This window comes from Anabrus simplex, chromosome 1, assembly GCF_040414725.1.
Source record: "Anabrus simplex isolate iqAnaSimp1 chromosome 1, ASM4041472v1, whole genome shotgun sequence".
NCBI lineage: Eukaryota > Metazoa > Arthropoda > Insecta > Orthoptera > Tettigoniidae > Anabrus > Anabrus simplex.
The window spans coordinates 446,598,283-446,620,066 of record NC_090265.1 but is presented as its reverse complement, the minus strand read 5'-3'; the positions used below and the strand labels follow the sequence as shown (position 1 = coordinate 446,620,066).

The window sequence follows — 21,784 nt, the reverse complement described above, 5'->3', positions numbered from 1 at the left end:
GTAGTCACCGTTACCAAAAGATGCTGAAATGATATGGATACTGGTATAATCTTATACAATCAGTTTTTTCCATTGTATAGAATCGTAGAGATAGCTGTCACTGAAGACAGTCCTCTTGAAGAAGAGGAATATGGGTTATTAATGTCGTTCTTTCATGGTATCATGTAAACGGATCACGTCAATGACTCGAGAAAGCAGCCTCTCATATTTAAAAAGTAAAGGCAACGAACTAAATTGTGTAACGCCTGAAATTCTGTTCTGTATCGCATGCGGATATGTTACGTAAGCTCCCTAACTACAGTGGTAGCGAAATTCACAAATTATCAAAAGTTAAAACTATCCGTGAATCCTTTTAGAACGTAACTTAACCTTTCGATATCAAAACATGTCATTAATTACTGTTTAGTAAATATTTGTATATATCTTTGTTCTATTCTGCAAAGCTAGAATCAGGTGAGAGGTTATTATATTTCTGTTTTCATCTTCAGATGTGGCGGAGAACTTCATGCCCTGGTTGATGAACGAAGTACAACAAGAGATGGACAACATGGTCAGCAGCCGAGATATCCTCACAGGTAATATATATATATGCTCGTTATGAGTGTGGTCATAATAATTTAATATAACTAAGAATAGTTTTTGAAGGCCGATGACCTAGATGTTAGGCCCCTTTAAACAACAAGCACCATCATCATCACCAAGTTGTAAACACTGTTGAGAAAACTTACTTATATCTTTATACGAAAGTCAGTAAACCACACAACTCAGTCTTCTGGAATCCTGTTCTATTATAAGATGACAAAAAGCATTCCGAATAGTCATTTGTATTCCACTAACTTTATCACGATGCAGATGTTTATCTAATTTTACTTCCTCTTACAATGTTAACCACCAGCGCCATCTCTACCACTATCTTTCTCATCTCCACACTCAATTCATCAAACCGTACTGATTTACCAAATTTCATGCGCTTTAGTTCCGTTTCTATTTCCAGCTTTTTAAGAGCTAGTCGAAATACGTCTTGATCCCTTCCCTATTCTCTTCATCTGTCCCTACCAACTTTCCATAATATTTTCCCACTGCCAGGACACTGCTGACATCCTTTATTACTTCATACAACAACATTCGGTATCCTGGTCTATCATCCTTTAGTTTGGTAGCTAACATCCTTTCATTCTATATCAGTCGTTATACAAATGGTTTCATGCCATTAAGAGGCTTTACATGCTGAACAATCTCAATATTTTGAGATCATCTGATTGATTATACTTTCCTCCGTCTCTGCACCATTTTCATGCAAAAATACCAGTAGTCTTCTTTTTAAGGTATTCGCATTTTATTGGGGTACACTGTAGTGAAAATAGTGGGCGCGGCACGTAAGCACAACACTCTACGTCACGTGACGTTTGTTGTTTGAGTTGCATTATTCCTCTCCTGTTAAATAATAAACAAGATAACAAAGTATCAAGATATTCAGACCTCATATTACGTAACTTAATTGGATGATTCGCTTTTAAAATTTTGAATTCTTTAGATGTAGCTATTATTGAGGATGAACAAAAAATGGTCATTTAATAAAAAAAACCTCAAGGGATTATAAGCGAAAACCCATTAGAAAATTCTTCTTTCAAATATTAAAATTTGGATTTTTTAAAAATCTACAAACGTGTATCTGTTAATCTAAGGATAGTTCATCCTCTAGAAGGATACATCTGCTTTCAAGAGGAGAAAGCACAATCCGTTTTTACTTTACTTTTGGGGATATTGCATGTTTCGAAAAATGTTTGAATAGCTTCTGAAATGTACGTTCGCTAATGTATGAAGGAAGACCTTTCAATTATTCGTTAGGGTACCTAATTACACAGTTAATTTCCATGTTTTGGTACACAGGTCATCTATACGAAGAAAAATAACGGTGTAATATCAACAATAATTACATTTAGAATATCTATTTAGCGTATGCCAGAAACACACCAAAATTTCACTATAAAGGAACTATTTACATTAATAAATACACAGATACACTATTTATATAACCCATACTTGACGCTATAAAGTCTCTATGGTCTCCCTGATGTACTGCAAGTGGACACAGTTCCACAATAATCTGGAGTGTTTGCCTTGGAGCTCCACATCCACATACTGCAGACGAACGTTTTCTCCATTTATGCAGTAGGTCGGCTCATCTGACATGACGAGTTCAAATTCTCTAATGATTGACCAGATGTTCCGAAGTAGGTTAAAACCCTCTCATTTATCCGTGAGCAGTGGTAGATTGTGACACTCTAACGGGACGCTCAAGATTCATACACGATTGTAGACTGAAGTTGCTGTCTGCTAGTTTCCTGGCTGTCCCAGGAGGTTGACTGCTGGTAACAATATCTTCGATGCCTCCATGAATTACCATTTTTTTGCCGTCCATTATTTTCACTCGTACTGGAGCACTTTCCCGGCGAAGGTATTATGGGGGTGGGATATGGCTAAGAAGATATGGTCAGTAAATGATTTGAGATCTAATTATTGCCCCTAATAAAAACGCATTGCGTGATTCATCTGCGTGTCAACTAGTTTGGTATGACTACCGTTATCCTCACCGGTGAACAGTATTGTGCAGCAGGAAAAAACAAGCCAAGAGCTGAATAAAGTAAGGTAGAAGGATAGAACAGCACCAACAAGAAGTGTATCAGAATTAGATTTATCGAATATACCTGAATTGTCGTCTGATATACTTGGGATTACCGTGTCAAAAACTTTAAGTGATATCTAATGATATTTATGTTGAGTACTTATCCCGAAGTCTGCTTGAGTCCTCAGCAGCTCCTCCATCAGATGGCATAGATGGTCTGGATGTCACTAAAGAAGTGTACAAGGGAAATCAGGAGTGAGATGGTTTTTCGATGCCTTTCCTCACTGAGACAGAAGTTGCTGTTGCATATCAGTCTGCCAAGTTCACTGAAATACACGCATCAACTAATCCTTCGAGTGACATTTCCACACTATCGTTCATACCTCAGTTACTTTCATATTGTGAAAGTCAAGGATGAGAATGAGACAGGTCAATGAAACTATCAAATTTAATCCAGCCAATATCAGAAGTAATGTCCAGTAAGCAGCAAGTCTCGCCAGCAAGTTCGTGTATCTAACAAACCAGTAATGTACCTGCAACGCCTTTCATAAAATCTGAAGGAACTTGTCGTGATCTTAATGTCATTATTCAGAGCCATCCACAACAATAAATGAAAGCATCAATTCATAACACAGCATCTCCCCAACGCTGGATAAGTCAACAGTGAATTGCCTGAAGCTTCTTATTTAGACGGTGCAACGATGCAATCACTCAATTCTCTGATCAGTTTCACAGCACTACCTATAAATATGCCCTTAATTTGTGTGATGTGCAAACGCCTAAGTCGAAAAGAAATTTCACCATATTAACAAATGCACTGCATTTGACTAGAATAAGCTAGGAAATGGTACACACGTCAACAAAATTGTCGCATCACCCCGATATGATATGCCACGGAGGAACCGAAGGCTTAGTGCTGCGAAACTGAGTTCGGAGTTCGTGGGATCTACATGACGTCATGTGTCCAAACAAACTGTTGGGGGAAGGTTGAAGGATGGGAACCTGCAATCCTGATGATCGTGGTGAGTTCCACCTCGTACTCCACGACATGATGCGACCGTTCCTGTGTATGTCGGACATCCACACCGTAAGTTGTTTGTAAATATACCCACAGCCGTAAATAGCGCTACCTAATGGTAGCCGTGTTGAAACACCGGATCCTGTAAGATCTCCGAAGTTAAGCAACATTGGGCGTGTTCAAGGTTTGGATACGTTGCCACGCGCTGTTGGTGGGGGGGCAAGGGAATGGAGAAGCGGAAAGGAACTGGGCACCCTACCGTACGTAAACTCTGGCTCAGGCACACCTCTGTGGAGATTCGGACCTGCCTTCGGGCAGAATACATTCTTACCTCTTACCTTTACTAAGGGTAGGACGCCACTCTCAAATGGGAGGCAGCATTCCAGTTAAAATTGGAGCACCCGGAAGGAAGTATTAGAGGCGTATTTGGACAAGTTTAGTGAACTTCCACCATGCTGCGGAAAACACAGTCGATATTTGCATGGACGCTCCAGAATTGGTCTAGGGTGCTATTTACGGATAAATGTCGGATCTGTTTGACCCCTGACAATGGCAGGACAACGTGTTTGGAGGGAACCCAGTAATATCGCAATATCCCAACACAGCGTCACACGTGTTCAACAAGGTATTGGTGGAGTGATGTTTTGGGGTGGCTTTACATAGGTCACCATATCCTCTCATAGTTGCGAAGGATACCCTAAATGCTCTACAGTGCGGAAAGAACATTCTACAATCAATAGTGGAGTTGTGTGACCAGCATTTTGAAGAGTATTTCATCTTAATGGTCGATAACGCGCATGCGTATCGTGCAGTTCTCGTGAACACCTTCCTTCATCGTGCTGGGATCACACAACTGGAGTGGCCTGCCTCTTCCCCAGACATAAACTTGTACAGTATGCCCTTTTTTGTTGTTCGGTGTACAGAGATTACTCGGCCTTGTTGTGTTTTGAGTGTCATGAACTACACAATACACAGGTGATGCAAAACTTTTGTTGAAGTGTGTATTCTTCTCATAATGTTACATATATCAATAAAAAAATACTGTATATTAATAACTTACTGAGCACCTCTTTATAAATGCTATTATATAATACAGTCTATTCCATTTGTACCTTTCTTCTTTCTTTCTTAATCCGTTTACTCTGCAGGGTTGGCTTTTCCCCTCGGACTCAGCGAGGGATCCAACCTCTACCACCTCAAAGTTAATGTCCTGGAGCGCGAGACTTTCGGTCGGTAGGATACAGCTGGGGAGTAGGACCAGTACATCGCGCAAGCGGCCCCACCTGCTAGGCTAACGGGGGCTTTGCGGGGGAATAGGATGATCGGAAGGGTTAGACAAGGAAGAGGGAAGTTAGATACCATCCCGGCATTTGCCTGGAGGAGAAATGGGAAACCACGGATAACCACTTCGAGGATGGCTGAGGTGGGAATCGAACTCCCCTCTACTCAGTTGACCTCCCGAAGCTGAGTGGACCCCGTTCCGTTCCTTGTACCACTTTTCAAATTTCGTGGCAGAGCCGGGAATTGAACCCGGGCCTCCGAGGATGGAAGCTAATCACACTAACCACTACACCACAGAGGCGGTCCATTGTACCCAATAACCATTTATCGTTGAACTTGTTCGGCTCCTTGGCTGAATGGTCAGAGTAATGGCCTTTGGTTCAGAGGGCCCCAGCTTCGATTTCCGGCCGGTCGGGGATTTTAAATAATTAGCCCTTGGCTCAGGAACTGGGTGTTAGTGCTGTCCTCAATATCCCTGCAACTCACACAAACACACACAACATAATAACACGCAGTTTCTCATACACGGCCGATGCCTCCCACACTCTTCGGAGGGGCTGCTTACTAGTAGTATACCAGACTAGCAACGCCATACGGTTTTTTAAATCTTTGAACGTTTTTTAAAACTCATTGTAATTTGTATTGACATGGAAAAATACAGGTACCGCTAGTCTTTTCATGAAATACCAGGTAATTTCTCTACCCTGACTGTTTAGGGCTGAAGTTCATATTGCACTTTCCATAGCGGGTCTCATCCCGACTCTGATCGGTGGAATTTGAAGGTACCAAATACTCCAGGAACATGTCAGAAACACATAAGAACGCAAACATTTTTGCACCTAGCGTCTTGTATAAACGTGAAAGTGTCTAGCGGTGCGTAACATCAAACACAAGCATTCGAACAAAATTACAGTTCTTACTACGAACATTTTAGCACTGGAAAATACTTTTAAAATAAATGATTGTATTTACTAAAGAGCTTAATAATAGTTCCTCGATCAGATTTGATTGTATTAAAACCGAATTAAATAATTTTCAGTGTTAGGATTTGGAAAAGATTCATTTTTTTTAAATACATTGCAAGTTAATTTTTTGAATACTGACTATGAAAATTTCCAGATGACATAATTTATTAATTATCAATCTCAATCCAGTTCCACACAATCTAAGTGACACGGCTTTATACAAGGGCTTTATGTAAAGTAATGGCAACGTAGTCCAGACACTCGCAGGAGATAGTCCAGACACTCGCAGGATATCGTAATCCAGACACTCGCAGGAGATCGGGCATGCGAAAAAAGGATGTGGGAGCGATCAGGTGGCGCTGTCGTCGACATGTAGTGTGCATTTTACGGGCATCCCGTTGGGAGTACTGTTGCTGTGTGGCGTTGAAGTGAAGAGTGTCGATTTCACCGGTCTGAAGCATGTTTTCAAAAGGTGATCAGCATTCGAAGTTGTCCGTGGAAAAATGCATCGGAATGTTATCGAGGATTACGTGAAGCCTGTGGTGAGAATGCATTACGGTATAGGACGGCTGCGTGCGGGTCGGAATGAGACTGCGGATTTGCACCACACAGGTTGGCCGTCCATTCTTCAAGATAAGATTGACATCGTGAGTGGTCTCGTTTCCGTAGACCATCGGTGGACTGTCCGGGAAGTATCCGCAGAAGTTGGTCTCAGTCATCATACAGTGTGGCACATAGTGACGAAATGTCTTAACATGAGGAAACATGCGTCCAGTTGGGTTCCATATCAACTCACCGACGTACAGAAATGGCATCTGAATGCACTTGCTGGCATCCATCCAGACCAGGGCCTCTCAAACGCCCAAAATCTCACGCGTGCAAACTGAGGCGCAGAGTTCCTGTGCACAGTGCATCGGTCCCACTCGGCTCGGACCAACGCTTCACCTCTGGGCTACTCGGCTAAGCTCGGATCAACTCGGCTCAGATTTGGAGCGCTACGGACCAAGTGAGGAAGAGGGAGACAGGCGGAACAAGCGAGACAGGCGTGGGGAAAGAGAGAGACAGCGCTATTGCTCCAAAATAGAGGAGTGGGGGTCGGCACTCTGATCAACCAAGCGAAGTCGTCTTTTGCACCGTGCACATTGCATGCACCCTGAGAGGCCCTAATCTAGACAGATACCGCAACGAAGGAGATGCATTTCTGCAGCGTACTGCCGCCATTGATGAGACATGGGCACGAGCCTACGAGCCTCAATTAAAGCGTCAATTGAATGAATGGCATCATCTAGGTTCGCCACATCCACAGCAATTTCGACAGGAACCCAGTCGAGTGAAGCTTATTCTGATTGTGGCATACGACTAACGAAGATGTTATTCTCATGCATGCTGTCCGTAACAGACAAACCGTCAACAATGACTACTATTGCCGATTTCTGGAGCGCTGCTCCGGCTATGCGGCGCAAACTTCCATGTTTATTGCGAGACCATCGCCCTATCGTGTTGCATGACAACGCATGTTGTCATGTCGCAAACAATGTCAAGCTCGTATTGCACCGGTGGCAAAGGGAGGTCTTGGAACAACCTCCCTACTCTCCAGACATGAGTCCTTGTGACTTCGACCTTTTTCCGAAATTGAAAGAACCCCTCCGAGGCCGCACAACTGTACTCCGCGCAGTAGGGCGCTTCGTCGCTGTCATCAACAGAGTACGGTCCCCAACGGCTTCCCCACATTTGGCAAAACGTAATAGACTTTTCGGATGTCTGCACTGAAGGAATGTAATGCAATTGTACTTATTAGGTCGTTAATATTGCGTTCTATCAATATTCCTATTACTTTATTTACATCCCTCGTATTCCATTACTAAAATAGTGTAAAATTTCCGTTCATAATTTTTCTCCCATTTCTTACTGTTCTTGCTAAAACTCGTTCATTTCATCACGGGATTTTAAATTTAAAGTGACAGATGAAATTGAATGCTTCGTACATATACAAATGCTATTAATAAAACATTATAATTTCTTACAGACATGGTTCGAGAAATTCTGGAGACGAGAGCCGAAATCTACCGCGTCATGGGTGAAGAAGATGCGGCAAAACTGGGTCTAAGCGATGTAGAAGAGCCAATCATGTACGAGCCGTCAGGGGAACTGTCAGACGAACAACAACTTGGTAAGTAGATTGTATAAAGTCTCCATGAACACAGCCAGTTAGAATTCACCGCATTGGAAAGGAAATCTAAATATTATAATAATTTCAAGAAAGGGGAACTGGGCAAGACTCAAGGATGAAATCCATGCATGGAACATGACAAAAAACGGAATAATGAATGAGAATTGGAAGGGAATAAAGGTACTGCATTATCTTAGTTCTCCTGGTTATTAATCGGGACTTCACATGCTTCCCGAGACCGTAAAGGCTCATATTTCCTAACAAACATTCGCTTTTGGATGTCAGTACTGACATTATTTTTTTAATTTACTTCTGATCGAAGGTAAGTGAAACTATGTTTAACTACAAACTTAAATGAACCCGTTTCTATACCAGCCAGGTCGATTCATACAACCCTTTATCGATGCGGGCATATAACAGTGGCGGCGCATTGGTTCATGTGATGGGGAGGCCAGGATAATAAAGTGAAATGTACATATATATTACTTGTACCAAATTAGAGTTTAAGAGCATACTAATAACCTAACTTAGGTATTAAATGGTTCACAGGAAAAGCTGTATACTTCTGAAATACAAGTAAAGGAAACCCGACCTCCCATACCTCCGCCCAAAAACTGCCGATGGCATATCGTTTGTTTTTTTTTTTTTTAACTTTCTTAATTTACAAATTCATCTTTCTTACTGCCTTATCCAACTGAATAAAGTCGTTTTCATGGCTCTTGAAATAGCTGCGACTTGTTCGTGGTTCGGAGAACAAGTCAACTTCGTTAGATAGGTGTAAAGATACAAGGGAATTAGGCCCTAATAATATAAAAGATATGACGCACGGGGTGAGCTACCCATAATTATTCAAACCGTACATCAAAGTGCTCTGACAGAATGACGCCAGATGTCATTCATAAGTAATAACCTACGACAGAAATGAAAAATGAAATGAAATGGCTTTTAGTGCCAAGATGTGTCCGGCTCGCCAGGTGCAGGTCTTTTTATTTGACGCCCGTAGGCGTGATGAGGAAGAAATAATAATGAAGACAACACGTACACTCAGTCCCAGCGCCAGGGGAATTAACCAATTATGGTTAAAATTCCCGACCCTGCCGGGAATCGACCAAAGACCAGCACGTTAACCATTCAGTCATGGAGCCGGACGACAGAAAATAGTAATATCATGAAAGTGAACAATAACGCGCATAGCAAATTAGGGTGCAGGGCAGTGGTGAGGAAATCTAAATATTATAATAATATCACGAAAGGGGAACTGGGTCAAACTCAAGGGAAAAATCCATGGATGGAACAAGACTAAAAAAGAAAAGGAAAAAATGAAGGGAAGTCTAAGGGTACAAAGGCATCATACTAAAGGGACCTGAACTTAGTGAAATTCGTGAGGAAGGTATGAATCAGTAGTTTATTGGGAACAACAATTTGAATCAGAAATGTGATAAGACTGGAAGGGACACGTATTTAAAACATTGTCATTATTAGGGTTCGGGTGTTTAAGACCTAAAAATCGCCCAAATATGCAGGCAAATATGCCCCTAAAATAGCTAAATATAACCCAAAAATGGAAAATATGACCAAGTATATATACTTCTAACGAATGATTTTTTGCCCCTGGTTCTGTTACATGAAAGGTACAATTCATTATACAATCTTATTGTACTACTTCAATCAATGTCAGTACTAGTTCTTTTAACTTAATTCTACTAGTCTCTATAATAAATTCCTTATAAGTCGTTAAGCTGTAGTCAGTACTGAAGATTAATTAAGTCAGCTTTGAAGCTTGGCTTTCGGTAACAAGATTTATCAGCGTCGCTGCTTCTGCAAACAAATGAAAATAGTATTAGTTATCGGAATTAATAATACGCAGACAGTCACTGTGGACACGAAATATTAACTGAAGGAAAATGTAGAAAACTTTCGTACCTCAGATTCCCCATTTATCTCAGCATTTTTAACTATCAGTGTCGCTATGCTTCTGAGCATTTAAACCCTTTCAGAACTTACTTCGCACACTTCGCAGGTGCAAATTTTTCCCTCTGTATGGAAGCATTCCTCCCGGAACTGTTTAACGCAATTTCTTACTTTAAAACTACAGTTTCCTTAGGTATCCTTATGTCAGCTCTACCAGTGTTAATGCAACTTTGAAAATTGTCTGTGTTAAATCTAAGAAAGTTTAGGGAGGAAGCTCATTTAGGTGCTACCTGAAGTGGTCATAAGCCACTAGCGTTAGGAAAAATAAGAAGATAAGCCGTTGTGATATTTCCTTGTCTCCTAACAAGGGTGGCATTCCAGTGAATGCAAATATTCTCACTGCAAATCTCTAAAGGAAGTTATTGTGAAACGCTAAATGCAACCCCAGACGAGTTACAACATACGACAACTATTGAGCATTGAGTTATGAGCTTCAGGTTTCATTAGAATGCCACAAACACATTTACACAAGCAATGTGGGACATCACATTAAGAGTAAAGTGCATTTTTCCATGAAAGAATAACCAAAATGTGACATTAAATAACTAATATGACAGAAATACGATCAAAACAATAAAATTGATAAAATATGCACTTATATTCCCTATAAAATAAGGCTAAATATGTTCAGAAATAACCGATTCAAACCTAATTTCAACAAATAGTTAAAACGGAAGACAGGAAAAAATATGGCATTTGCTGAACATCCGAACACTAGTAATTATAATTTCAAGCGAGTGCCTAATTATTGTTTGCAGAAAATTCAAACTCTCAGTATTAATTTTAGCATAAGAGTAGTTCGTAAGAATAGGTTTCAAGCCTTATTCGGAGATAAATTTTCAATTCGACGAGAAACGGGGAAGGAAATATCGAAGGATATACCTCCCACAAGGCTAAAAGAATAATGATTATAAGATTCTTGCCCAAAACTAAAAGAAGGTGGTAAACATTGCATTTCTCAATTTCAAAAGGTATAGAGTTATACTATGTATAATCCAAAATAGCAGAAAGAATCTTATGTTCAAAGAATTTTAGGAAGACGCTATATAATCACCAATCAGGTACAAATTCAACTATACGGAGTTACAAATATCAGATTATTCTAGGAAATTCAGCCATCTTTCTCCGAGTGGAATAAAATAACATAGTTTTAAGAAATTTGAAATACAAGGCAAAAGGGAAGTTAAGAAGTTGGAATATAAATAATCTTACTATAAACTGGTTAATTAAGTCAGCTTTGAAGCCTGCCTTTCGGTAATAAGACTTCTCAATCACACTGAGTTAACAGTAAATACGTGAGGAAAGACTTCGCTAGCAGTGACGAGAATGACCTTAAACGATGGTAAAGAAGGCCACAGTTATCTTAGTTAATCACTTCCTCAGTAACAACACGAATGTAAAATTAATGAGCCTCTAGGACTACAGTAACAGTACGGTACTCCAAAGAAATATTCAGATCTTTCCGTTCCTACGTTCCATTTTTTTCAATTCATCTGTCAGCACTGATCTGCATTTAGGGCTGTCATCCACGTGACAGATTCCCTATCGTTTGTTTACCTACTCTTTTCAATTGATATCAAAGAAATTGAAAATTTATCAAACATCTCCCTTGGTAAATTATTCCAATCTCCAATTCCTCTTCCTATAAATGAGTATTTGCTTCAATTTCTCCTTTTGAATTTCAACGTTATCTTCATTTTAAAAACTTTTAAAAACTCTACTCAATCACAGTCGTCTCTAATGCAATTCCAAGGCACTGACAGCTCGGAACATTCCGCTTAGTCGAGCTGTTCATTTTCTTACTCCAAGTATTCTCAGTCCAAATTTTGCGATATTTTCGTAACACTACTCATTTGTCGGAAATAACCCAGAAGAAGTCATGCTGCTTTCCCTTGGATATTTCAAGTTCTCGCATCAAGCAATCCTGGTGGTTATGAATTACTGATTAAAGGGTAAGAAATACTTGTCTTCACAACAGTTGCACATAAAAGTCGAACAAGTCCATGTTATGTTCTGTAAACACTGTAGCATTAAGAGACACTAAATGCAAAGAAGTTTGACAAATCTCTCTTGCCACCTTAACTCTGTAGAAAGTCAGCATCGAGAATGGTGACCCATACTGGCGTCATAGCGGATAATGCTAGCTTGCTGCTGTCCTCTCAGCTCTGACGATAAGACAAGAACTGATTTTCGAATATTTTTGCCAGTATTTATACCCGAAATGAAATATCGATGGCTCAGAACGAAATGGTTACAACCCAAAAAAAAAGATCTTGGTGATTTTACCATCAATGTATAGGTTATTTAGACCTCTGCAATCTCCGGAAGTGTTATAACAAAAAATCTAATGTATTTAATGCATGCCAGGACGCACTTCTAAGAGTTTTCAATGTTTTAACAGTAGTCGCTTTGTTTAATTCGAAAGGGTCATTTTGAGTTGTAACTCTTTTCCAGATTACAACAAATTATGCAAGAACTATGTACACATGAATGTTCATAAGATGTGTGTAACAAGCGGTTTTTAGAGTAAATGATGTAAACTGCTGAAATCTTTAATTTTTTTCTGAAAAATCATGTATTTTGAATTGAGTTCGTCTATTTGCAAAACCGGCCAGCTCCAAATGGTTAAATTTTTATTTGCTTAATCGCCTATAAATAACATTGTAATGAATGTTACAGAATACCAATGTTTTATTTGCATAATTATTTGGAATATTTAAATTTCAAATTTGGATATGGTTGGGTTTGCACGAAACGAAAGAAACTGTACATAAATTCTTTATTTAAAACTTAACATAAAGATAAATCAATTCAGTGTAGAAAACCAATGTATTTACATAAAATGAACCAGAATTAAACACTAATTGATGCCACTGTTTACACTGTATTCACAATCATCTTCCCCGTCTTCTGGGTTGTTTTGTGAAAGGTTATTATTAATGAGCTCTTCTACATTTCACCACTGAGTTCTAAAATGTATAGTCAGTATAGATTCAACATCTTTTGCCTAATTCCAATTTTCTATGAAGAAAATAAGCTGGTTGGAGGCCGAGTTTGAAGCTAATCGTTTTCTATCTCGTGTAAAAGTGGACAGAGAACACATTGAACACAAAAAGTGGATTTCAATTTTTTTTAGATGGCCGTTTTTACAAATAGACGACTCAGTTGTAACCCTTTCGTTCTCGGCCATCGATATGTATGAGCCAATGGGTGAGAGAAAGACAGCACACAATAAATCTATAATGTGTAGTTTCATCACAGGCAGTGATGCAAAGTGTGCCTGACATAAGGCATACGTGAGAGTCTGAATCAAGCCGATATATGATGTAGTAGTACGATTTGCAGAATGTAGCAGTGGGCTTGCCGGACTGATTAGATAATAGTAACCTCTGGATCGCTGAAGAACAACTGAAAACTACTTCGCTCCGCATTTCCCTAGAGAGCCTCTTCAGCTGTGCCTAGGTCATCTATGACAGCTGACGGCGGAGTTGTCGAGACTCCAACCAGCCTATCGACTGAATATTCAACAAACATATCTCGCTGAAAGTATTTGTCATTTACCCATATCAGTGCCTATTGAACTCTATCAAACAATAACTTTTGTGATAAGGTGGTTGTACCCATGATGGAAACATTTACCTGGTTGAAGGTCGTTTGTCAGATCCTCATATCCTACCCATGCTGCGCTATCAAACAAGTAGTTGCGTGATGAGATTATTTGACGTGCGATGAAGAAACTCATATGGCTGAAGCTGATTTGCCAGCTTCTCACGTCACTCTTTATAGTGCACTGTCAAACAGTGAGCTTTGTGACGAACTTATTAAACCTACGATAAAAAACTTACCAGGCTTTGGTTCACTTTTCGGGCCCTCACATCACTCTCCACGGTGCGCTATCAAGCAATTAGCTGTGTGATGAAGACATTTATCTCATTAAACGTCATTTCTCAGGTTCACACATCACTGTTTATAGTGCGCTATCAAACAATGAGTTGTGTGATGAGCTTATTGAACCTATGGTGAAGAAACGTATCTGATTGAATTTCATTTGACAGTTCCTCACGTCACTTCCCATTGTGCGCCATAAAACGATGAGTTGCAAGCTGAGCTGATTGGACCAGTGATGAACAACTTAGCAGACTGTGGCTCATTTGTCAGGCCCTCACATCATTGTCATTGGTGTGCTATCAAACAATAGGTTGTGGCATGAGGTTATGTCCAATAAGCTAATGACACAACTCAGTGTTTGATAACGCACCATAGGTAGTGATCGGAAGAACTGACAAATGAATATCAACCAGATAACTGCTTTCATTATAGGTCCAATTTCATAACACAACTCAGTGACCGATAGCGCACCATGGGCAGTGATGTAAGGAGATGAAAAATTAATGATATCACGTAAGTGTCTCCATCACAGTTCTAATAATATCATCACATAAACTGTTTGATAGTGTACCATGAGCATTGATATAGAGAGCTCACAAATGAGATTCAACCAGGTAATTATTTTCATCACACGATCATTGTTTGATAGCGCACCTTCTGCAGTGATATGAGAAGCTGATAATGATCTCTTGACGGAAGACCTTCTTCTATGTTAGAAACTGACCAACGTTTAACCTAACAAAGGTCTCTGAATTTACATTTACTCATTTCAGATGCATTGTTCTTTACAATGCCTATGCTTTGCTTGTTTCGTTTACATTTGCACATAAATGACGTAAAGGCCTGAGAGAATATCCATAATTTCATCCCTAGGAAATATTCTATAAGTTTCTGATAAATTATACTTTGAAATGTGTAAGTACTACACTACCTGTCTCTCTCAGTGTGGCCTCATCTGCTAGCTTCAGGTAACGTTATCACCAATACCTACTAGGTAACAGATGTTGTTATTCGCATGTTATATTAACATTGTAGATTAAACTTTATTTAAGATGTGCACTGATTAATAAACTGCTGTTATTAAGGAAATGGTTTAAGTTAACATTTTGTGAATATTATATTCATGTAACAAATTGTGTACATCATCATTTATTTCTTATTTTTTATTCCTATTTTATATCATAATGCTGCATTGTTTAGTAACTGTAAGATGTCTCATTTGTAGTCTGTTTCTTTTAATTTTTCTACGTTAAATATTGTATTTTCTGATTATATGGAAGAGAGGGCCTTATGACCTAAATCTTGCCAGACGAAATATATTCTGTTCAAGCTATACTTAACAGTCCTTGTTGTAACAATGACTTACTCTTCGAAGAATGTTAAAAACTGACCAACGTTTTACCTAACTAAAGTCTCGGAATTTACATTTACTCATTTCAGATGCATTGTTCTTTACAATGCCTATGCTTTGCATCTTTTGTTTACACTTGCAAATAGATGATGTAAAAGGCCTGAGAGAATATTCATAATTTAATCGCTAAGAAATATTCTATAAGTTTCTGATAAATTATACTTTTAAAAGTGTAAATACTACACTAACTGTCTCTCTCAGAGTGACCTATGCTACTGAATTTATTAATCGTGTAACTGTGTAGTAACGCAGAGAATAAAGGTCATGAATCAGGTCAAAAAGTATCAACATTAAGTACAGGAAATTAAGACATACTTTATAGTTCCACCATATTATCTTCACTTGTTTCGTGTTTTCAGAGGATATTGTTACCTTGCCCTCCGAACCTGTCCTCGAAGTACCTCCGGAAATTGAAGATGATGACGATGTATAAAACCTGTGAAATGGTTTTATCCCACTCAAAGGTAAGATATATCATTCAACCTCAAAAATATGTGTACTTCTCCAGGGTACATTTCTGAAAAAGACTCCTTAATCATGTGTTTTAATGTATTCAAGATCATTTATTACCTATACTAAAGTAGGTTGCAAGAATTAGTACATACTGTACAATGCTCTTTGTATGCAATATCTGCATATCTTCGAAAGTACGGGATGTGCGCAATATCAACATTGTGTAATCTCCTTACGTATCAACACAGACCTGTATTCCTGAATGCAAACAATCTCACAGGTGCCGAACATCACACTACGATTGCCCTGTTCCACGCTTCTTGCACCTGTTGATGCAATTCTGCAAGACATCTTAGTGATCTGTCGGGACGTAAGACACTGACTCATCTTCGACTCATGCGTGCTCAGTGAAAGGGAGAGCTCGCGTGCTGGCCGTGGAAGTTTCTAATGTCCGTCAAGAGTATGTTGAGTAGATCGGAGATTATATAGGCAGGTATTATCGTGCTCCAACAACACGAAGTCACTTCAAAACTAGTGCATTAGATTTCTTTACAAAGCCAGTTTATATTTTACACATTTTTGCATTTCTACAGCGTATTGCTATATAATTTTTTAGGCACGCAATGTCACTTCATTATACGAACCTCCTTCCCTTTGAACTGCCTTATGCTACTTCGGAACGAGCGCATGAATGCCTGCACGGTAAAAGTCTGGCCAGGTACGTCAAACAAGAAACCTACTTGAGTGTGTGGTTGCAAGTGCAATGTCTAGTTAGGCATTCGACGACATCCGTACTAACAATGATGAGAGCAAAATGTAGCTACTAATGACAAGCCATGTGAATAGAAGAACGACAAAAAAATGAATGTACGGGATGTGCAGAGGGCAACCTTCCATGGAGTACTTTCACAAAATGGACATCATAGACGTTTACAAAATATTCAGCACAAACCTTTAGCTTGCATCAGAAGCAGAGAATGAAAATGAAGTGCCACAGTGATTACAGAAGGTGACAACAGCAAGTTGAAAAGGGAACTCCTTGTGATTTGTAAAGCGTTCAGTACGATTAGCTATATACCCACTCTGCAGAGTGCATAGATAATACTACTGATATAGCATGGTGAATGCAACTGACTGCGAACCAGCTTGCAGTTTATTGTGAAACTGGCTATCGTTTATGGGCATAGCTCCAGATGGTGAGATAATGCATTTTGTAGGCACGGAAGAAACAAATATCCAGAAACGAAATTTGTCTAGTAGTTTCAACCTGAATGTATTTCAACGTAAACACCTGGAGGAAAAATCAATAAAAGCATTGAATGTACTGTGCGATAAGAAAGTACCGGAAAAATTAAAAGAGAAGGTACGCACGGCCATGGTGAGACCAGCAATGATATATGGGACAGAAATTTGGCAGATAACATGGGGATGGGTGGAAAAACTGGACATAGCAGAAATGTAAATGCTGGGGATGAAAAGTGGATATACAAGTTTGGGCAAAGTGAGAAATGAAATGATTAGGAGAATATTTAACGTGGTGTGGGGTTCTGAGAAAGTCAGAGAAGCTGGGCTCAAGAGAAGAGATCAATATTATATGGGGAATAACATGATTGCACTGCTTCTACCAGGAAAAAGGAGTAGAGGACGACCCGGAAGGTGATGGATGGACAGCATTGAAGAAAACATGCGACAGCGGATGCTTGTGGAGCAGACGGTTTATGACAAAAACACGTGGAAAACGAATATCCGCACCAGCGACCCCACTTAAGTGGGATTAAGAAGAAGAAGAAGAAGAAGCTTTCAGGAAGGATAGTTTGTCCTAAAACGGCATGATTCTGTACGCTGACCAGATGTCAAGCCGCGCAAAGTTATTATTAACAGCTAGGAGCCACATAATTCCATCGTTGATTGCACTCTGTACCTCACATACATTCTGTCGTTCTCCTAGGCACATGGCGAGTCATTAACAGTAAACAGTTTTCTATCACAATTCCTAGCACTGGCACTTTCGAATCGTCCTCACCAAACATTGCACTTGCAACCTCGCACTTCCTTGTACGCCACTGTGCAGCAGCCGTTACCATCGAATCATTGTCTTTATGCAATGAGAGTCCTTCAGTTTACCTAAGGTATAGTATCAAAGGATGCCAAATCAGAGCTGTAAGGCGGGTGTTGCAATATAGTCAATCCCAGTTCTTGGGTACGATAGTTAGTTTCCTGACTGGCGTATGGTCTAGTGTTGCCGAGCAACAGAAACTTCCATCCGATGTGTTATTTCGGTCATAGTTTCACGTTTTCTGGACATTTTCAGGTATTTGTGCTGTGTGCGATCCACCACTGCGTGGAGAACCTTGAGTCTTGAGGTACACTTACCCGATAATCTCTGTGTCTATCAGCTTGATGTACTGCAATCGACAGCGTTACCTCCATACAATTGTTTCAGCCTGTGTAAATATTTGCTACGATCTCATTCTTACAACATAGGAAATCCATGACAGTACGTTGTTTTTCATGACATTAAGCACAGCGATCACCTGGAACGAATATTACGACCGCACCACACGTGGAGACTGGTCGAACTAAATTCGAATAGAGTGGCGAGAGAGCTTCTATGAACTCTATCAACAGCGAATTTGTAGGAAAAAGACTTTATAACAATTGTAGACAGTTTTGGAGTGACCCTCGTACACCTACTTCTTTCGAAAATAGAGCATCCGAGTATGATTGAATAATATTCTGGAAGAACCTCGTATAGGTCATTGCTCCCTCCACAAAGACAAAAGGCGTACGAGAATATGTATGGCACGCTACACTATGATTTCAGAGGACGTAATTGTGTATCGAACACACTCCGGACGATGTCGCACACGTAGTTGATGATTAGCCGCTCGGTGATCATCCCATGACACCAAGGAGTCATGCAAGTGGTCATAGATAAAACTACCCACACTTGTGTTAGGCTACTCTTTTACATTTTCGATATCCGACCTTTGAGGAACTCTTGTTCTCTTCCGTTTCCGACTTACAGGGTTTGCAGGTGTTGAACAGTCTTATTTTCACTCATTTTATGGTCCTTCGCTTTCTCTTGCCGATATCTTCAATCACGGAAGGTCAGAATGTTTTACCTTTTCCTTTACTTATCATAAGAAGGGTAAATCACGTTGATCTCCATAACTCTTATGGGCAATTGACAATCGCGTTGGTTTGTATCTTAAAAGAAGACTTATAATACAGCGGGAGAGAGAGGGGGGTTATGAAACAGGCTCGCAAGTACTTAGATGTCTTCCAGGCCCCTTACATGAACCAAATGTGTGTTCCAACAGGCAACAGAATCTGTTCAGGAACAATCAGGATGTAGGTCGTACAGTGCACAGAGTTCGAACAAGCTCCGGCGTTTACTTGTACTATGTGCATTCAATTTGTAAGGTCTCCTACTTTTTTCCTTCAAAATGGCAGCAGACAAAAGCATGGAATATATTTTGAAACACGCCGAAATCTCTCTTGAATAAATGACACGGTTGGTAGCATCATCCAAGGCCCCACACCGCTGGCTGCGCAGAAGCGTGTGACTGGAGAAGACATGTCCATGCGCGTACCGCCATGTTGCGGGCGCTCCTCAGCTTGACGCGGAGATCGTATGGAATTCATACTTTAACTTACATTTCGTACACATGAAAACATTCGCCTTATAAAATTAATGACAGCCTACTACCGTATACACACGCAATAGATATACGTAATATTAAGACTGTGGTAATATTAAAATATACTTCTGTATAAAAACTGAACAATCTTAGCCTTTGGGTGGCGCACCTAAAGAAAGACACCTTTAGCAGACTGAATAATAAGACTGAAAAATACACTACTACAAAAATACACTAGCAGTACCTCGAAAATGATCATGTCGCTCACTTTAATATAAGGGTCATGTTTGTAACTGATGTGTTTGAACATTGTACGTATGGCAAGAAGGCCAGACTCAAAGGACGAGAATTACGTGCCAAATCTGTCTCTTGAGAAACCTAGGATCAACAATTATTTAGCTTCGTTGAAAATATGAAGACATGTTCAAAAAGCGGTCTACAACTTAAATATGATTGCATGTCGTGAGATAAAAAATTACCTGTCTCTCAGCAGATTGCAGAACACAAAAATTAAATATTTACAAACTCCTGTACCGATAACAATAATCTTCAATATCAACAAAAAAAAAGGGAACCTGTGAAATAAAATCTTTCTATGAAAGGTACATAGCTTATGATTCCTCTCAGATAAGTCATTACAGCAAATTTTACTCAATTATCTCAACAGATTGTTTAAAAATTACATGACTGCAGAAATCTTTCTAAAACAATCAGATACATGTTTTATCACTTTCTAAATATGAAATGCCGGCTCTGCGGTGTAGGGATAGCGTGTCTACTTCTTACCCGGAGGCTCCGGGTTCAATCCCCGGCCAGGTCAGAGATTTGTACCTGGATCTGAGTGCTGGTTCGAGGTCCACACAGCATACGTGATTACAATTGCGGAGCTATCTGACGGTGACATAACGGCCGAGAGGATTCGCCGTGCTGACCACATGACACCTCGTAATCTGCAGGCCTTCAAGCTGAGCAGCGGTCGCTTGGTAGGCCATGGCCTTTCGGGCCCGTTGTGCCATGGGGTTTGGTTTGGTTTGGTTTGGTTTGGTTTGGTTTGGTTTGGTTTGGTTTGGTTTGGTTTGGTTTGGTTTGGTTTGGTTTGGTTTGGTTTGGTTTGGTTTGGTTTGGTTTGGTTTGGTTTGGTTTGGATATGAAAAAAACGTAATTGGATGAGCAGAAGTTGAAGTATCATGTTTGTGTGAGTTGGATTTAGGTCAATCCCGCCTGACATTCGTTACACTGGTGCTAGTCTTCTATTGTGTATTTCTTAAAATGAAGTCAATGTCTAGGGTTAGTTTGAGTTTCTCTGCGAGTTTTAGGCTTAAGTTTTATTTTCTACAATTTGCTTTACGTCGCACCGGCACAGATATGTCTTATGGCGACGATGGGATAGGAAAGGCTTAGGAATGGGAAGAAAGAGCCCGTGGCCTTAATTAAAAGTACAGCCTCAGCATTTGCCTGGTGTTAAAATGGGAAACCACGGAAAGCCATCTTCAGGGCTGCCTACAGTGGGGTTCGAACCTACTCTATCCCGGATGCAAGCTCACAGCTGCGCGGTTCTAACCGCACGGCCAAATCGCCCGGTTAGGCTTAAGTAATAATGTTATCATTTAAGATGTAAAACCCTCCTCACAATATTATCTTCTTAATTATTACTGCTTTTACGAACTCATTCTGAATTAACATTATCTGAGCACATAAAAATTGAAAGTGCGTTCTAATTTTTCTCTAATATGAGCACTATGATTTACACCAGAAAAAATATAATGAAATTGAAAGTAAAGCACTTGCAAACAAAAAAGGTTAATATCATAGTGAAAAGTTAATTTGATTAGCGTTTTCTAATGCAGATAGGATTGACAAGATTGTAATGAGCTTTGTTTAGACTATCTTGTCAGAGTTTTCTGGAATAGCGTATTGTACTCTTTTATTATGAAGCAAGTGGGAAAAATTGGAGAAATTAAGACATACGATAGTAATAAATCGTTTTTCAGATAATTGATAATTTGAAGCAATACCTTACCCTAATATTAGAAGGTTTTATCAAGTTGTATCAATCATATCTTACGGATTCTAAGCCCAGGTTTATCAAATTTGTAATACCGCTACACAGTTTGCATCAAAAATATGTGGTCTTTTTCAGAACAGCTTTTTAGTTCTAAATAATTATCCGCTATGAATTGGAAAAAGGCAAACAAGAAAAAGAAGCATAAATATTCTAAATTTCATGTCAATGCGTTCTCTGAATCAACCACCCTATAACCTGTTTAGTTCTCGATTATGGTAAATGAAAGTTACTTTTTAACAGTTCAATTTCTACTCACATGTGAAAAGAAATACCAGATCCCTTCTGACAGCAG

At 39.6% G+C, this 21,784-nt stretch overlaps 1 protein-coding gene across 1 annotated transcript in view; it reads left to right on the top strand.

Annotated features, from left to right (window-relative positions):
- The window catches only part of Rsph3 (Radial spoke head protein 3), a 145,812-nt gene extending 130,049 nt beyond the window's left edge, over positions 1-15,763 (top strand). Inside the window, exons 8-10 of the mRNA XM_067146269.2 lie at positions 489-575; positions 7,917-8,060; positions 15,690-15,763. Coding sequence (XP_067002370.2) covers positions 489-575; positions 7,917-8,060; positions 15,690-15,763 — 305 coding nt within the window. The remainder of the gene's footprint in view (positions 1-488; positions 576-7,916; positions 8,061-15,689) is intronic.
- Positions 15,764-21,784: the final 6,021 nt, after the last annotated feature.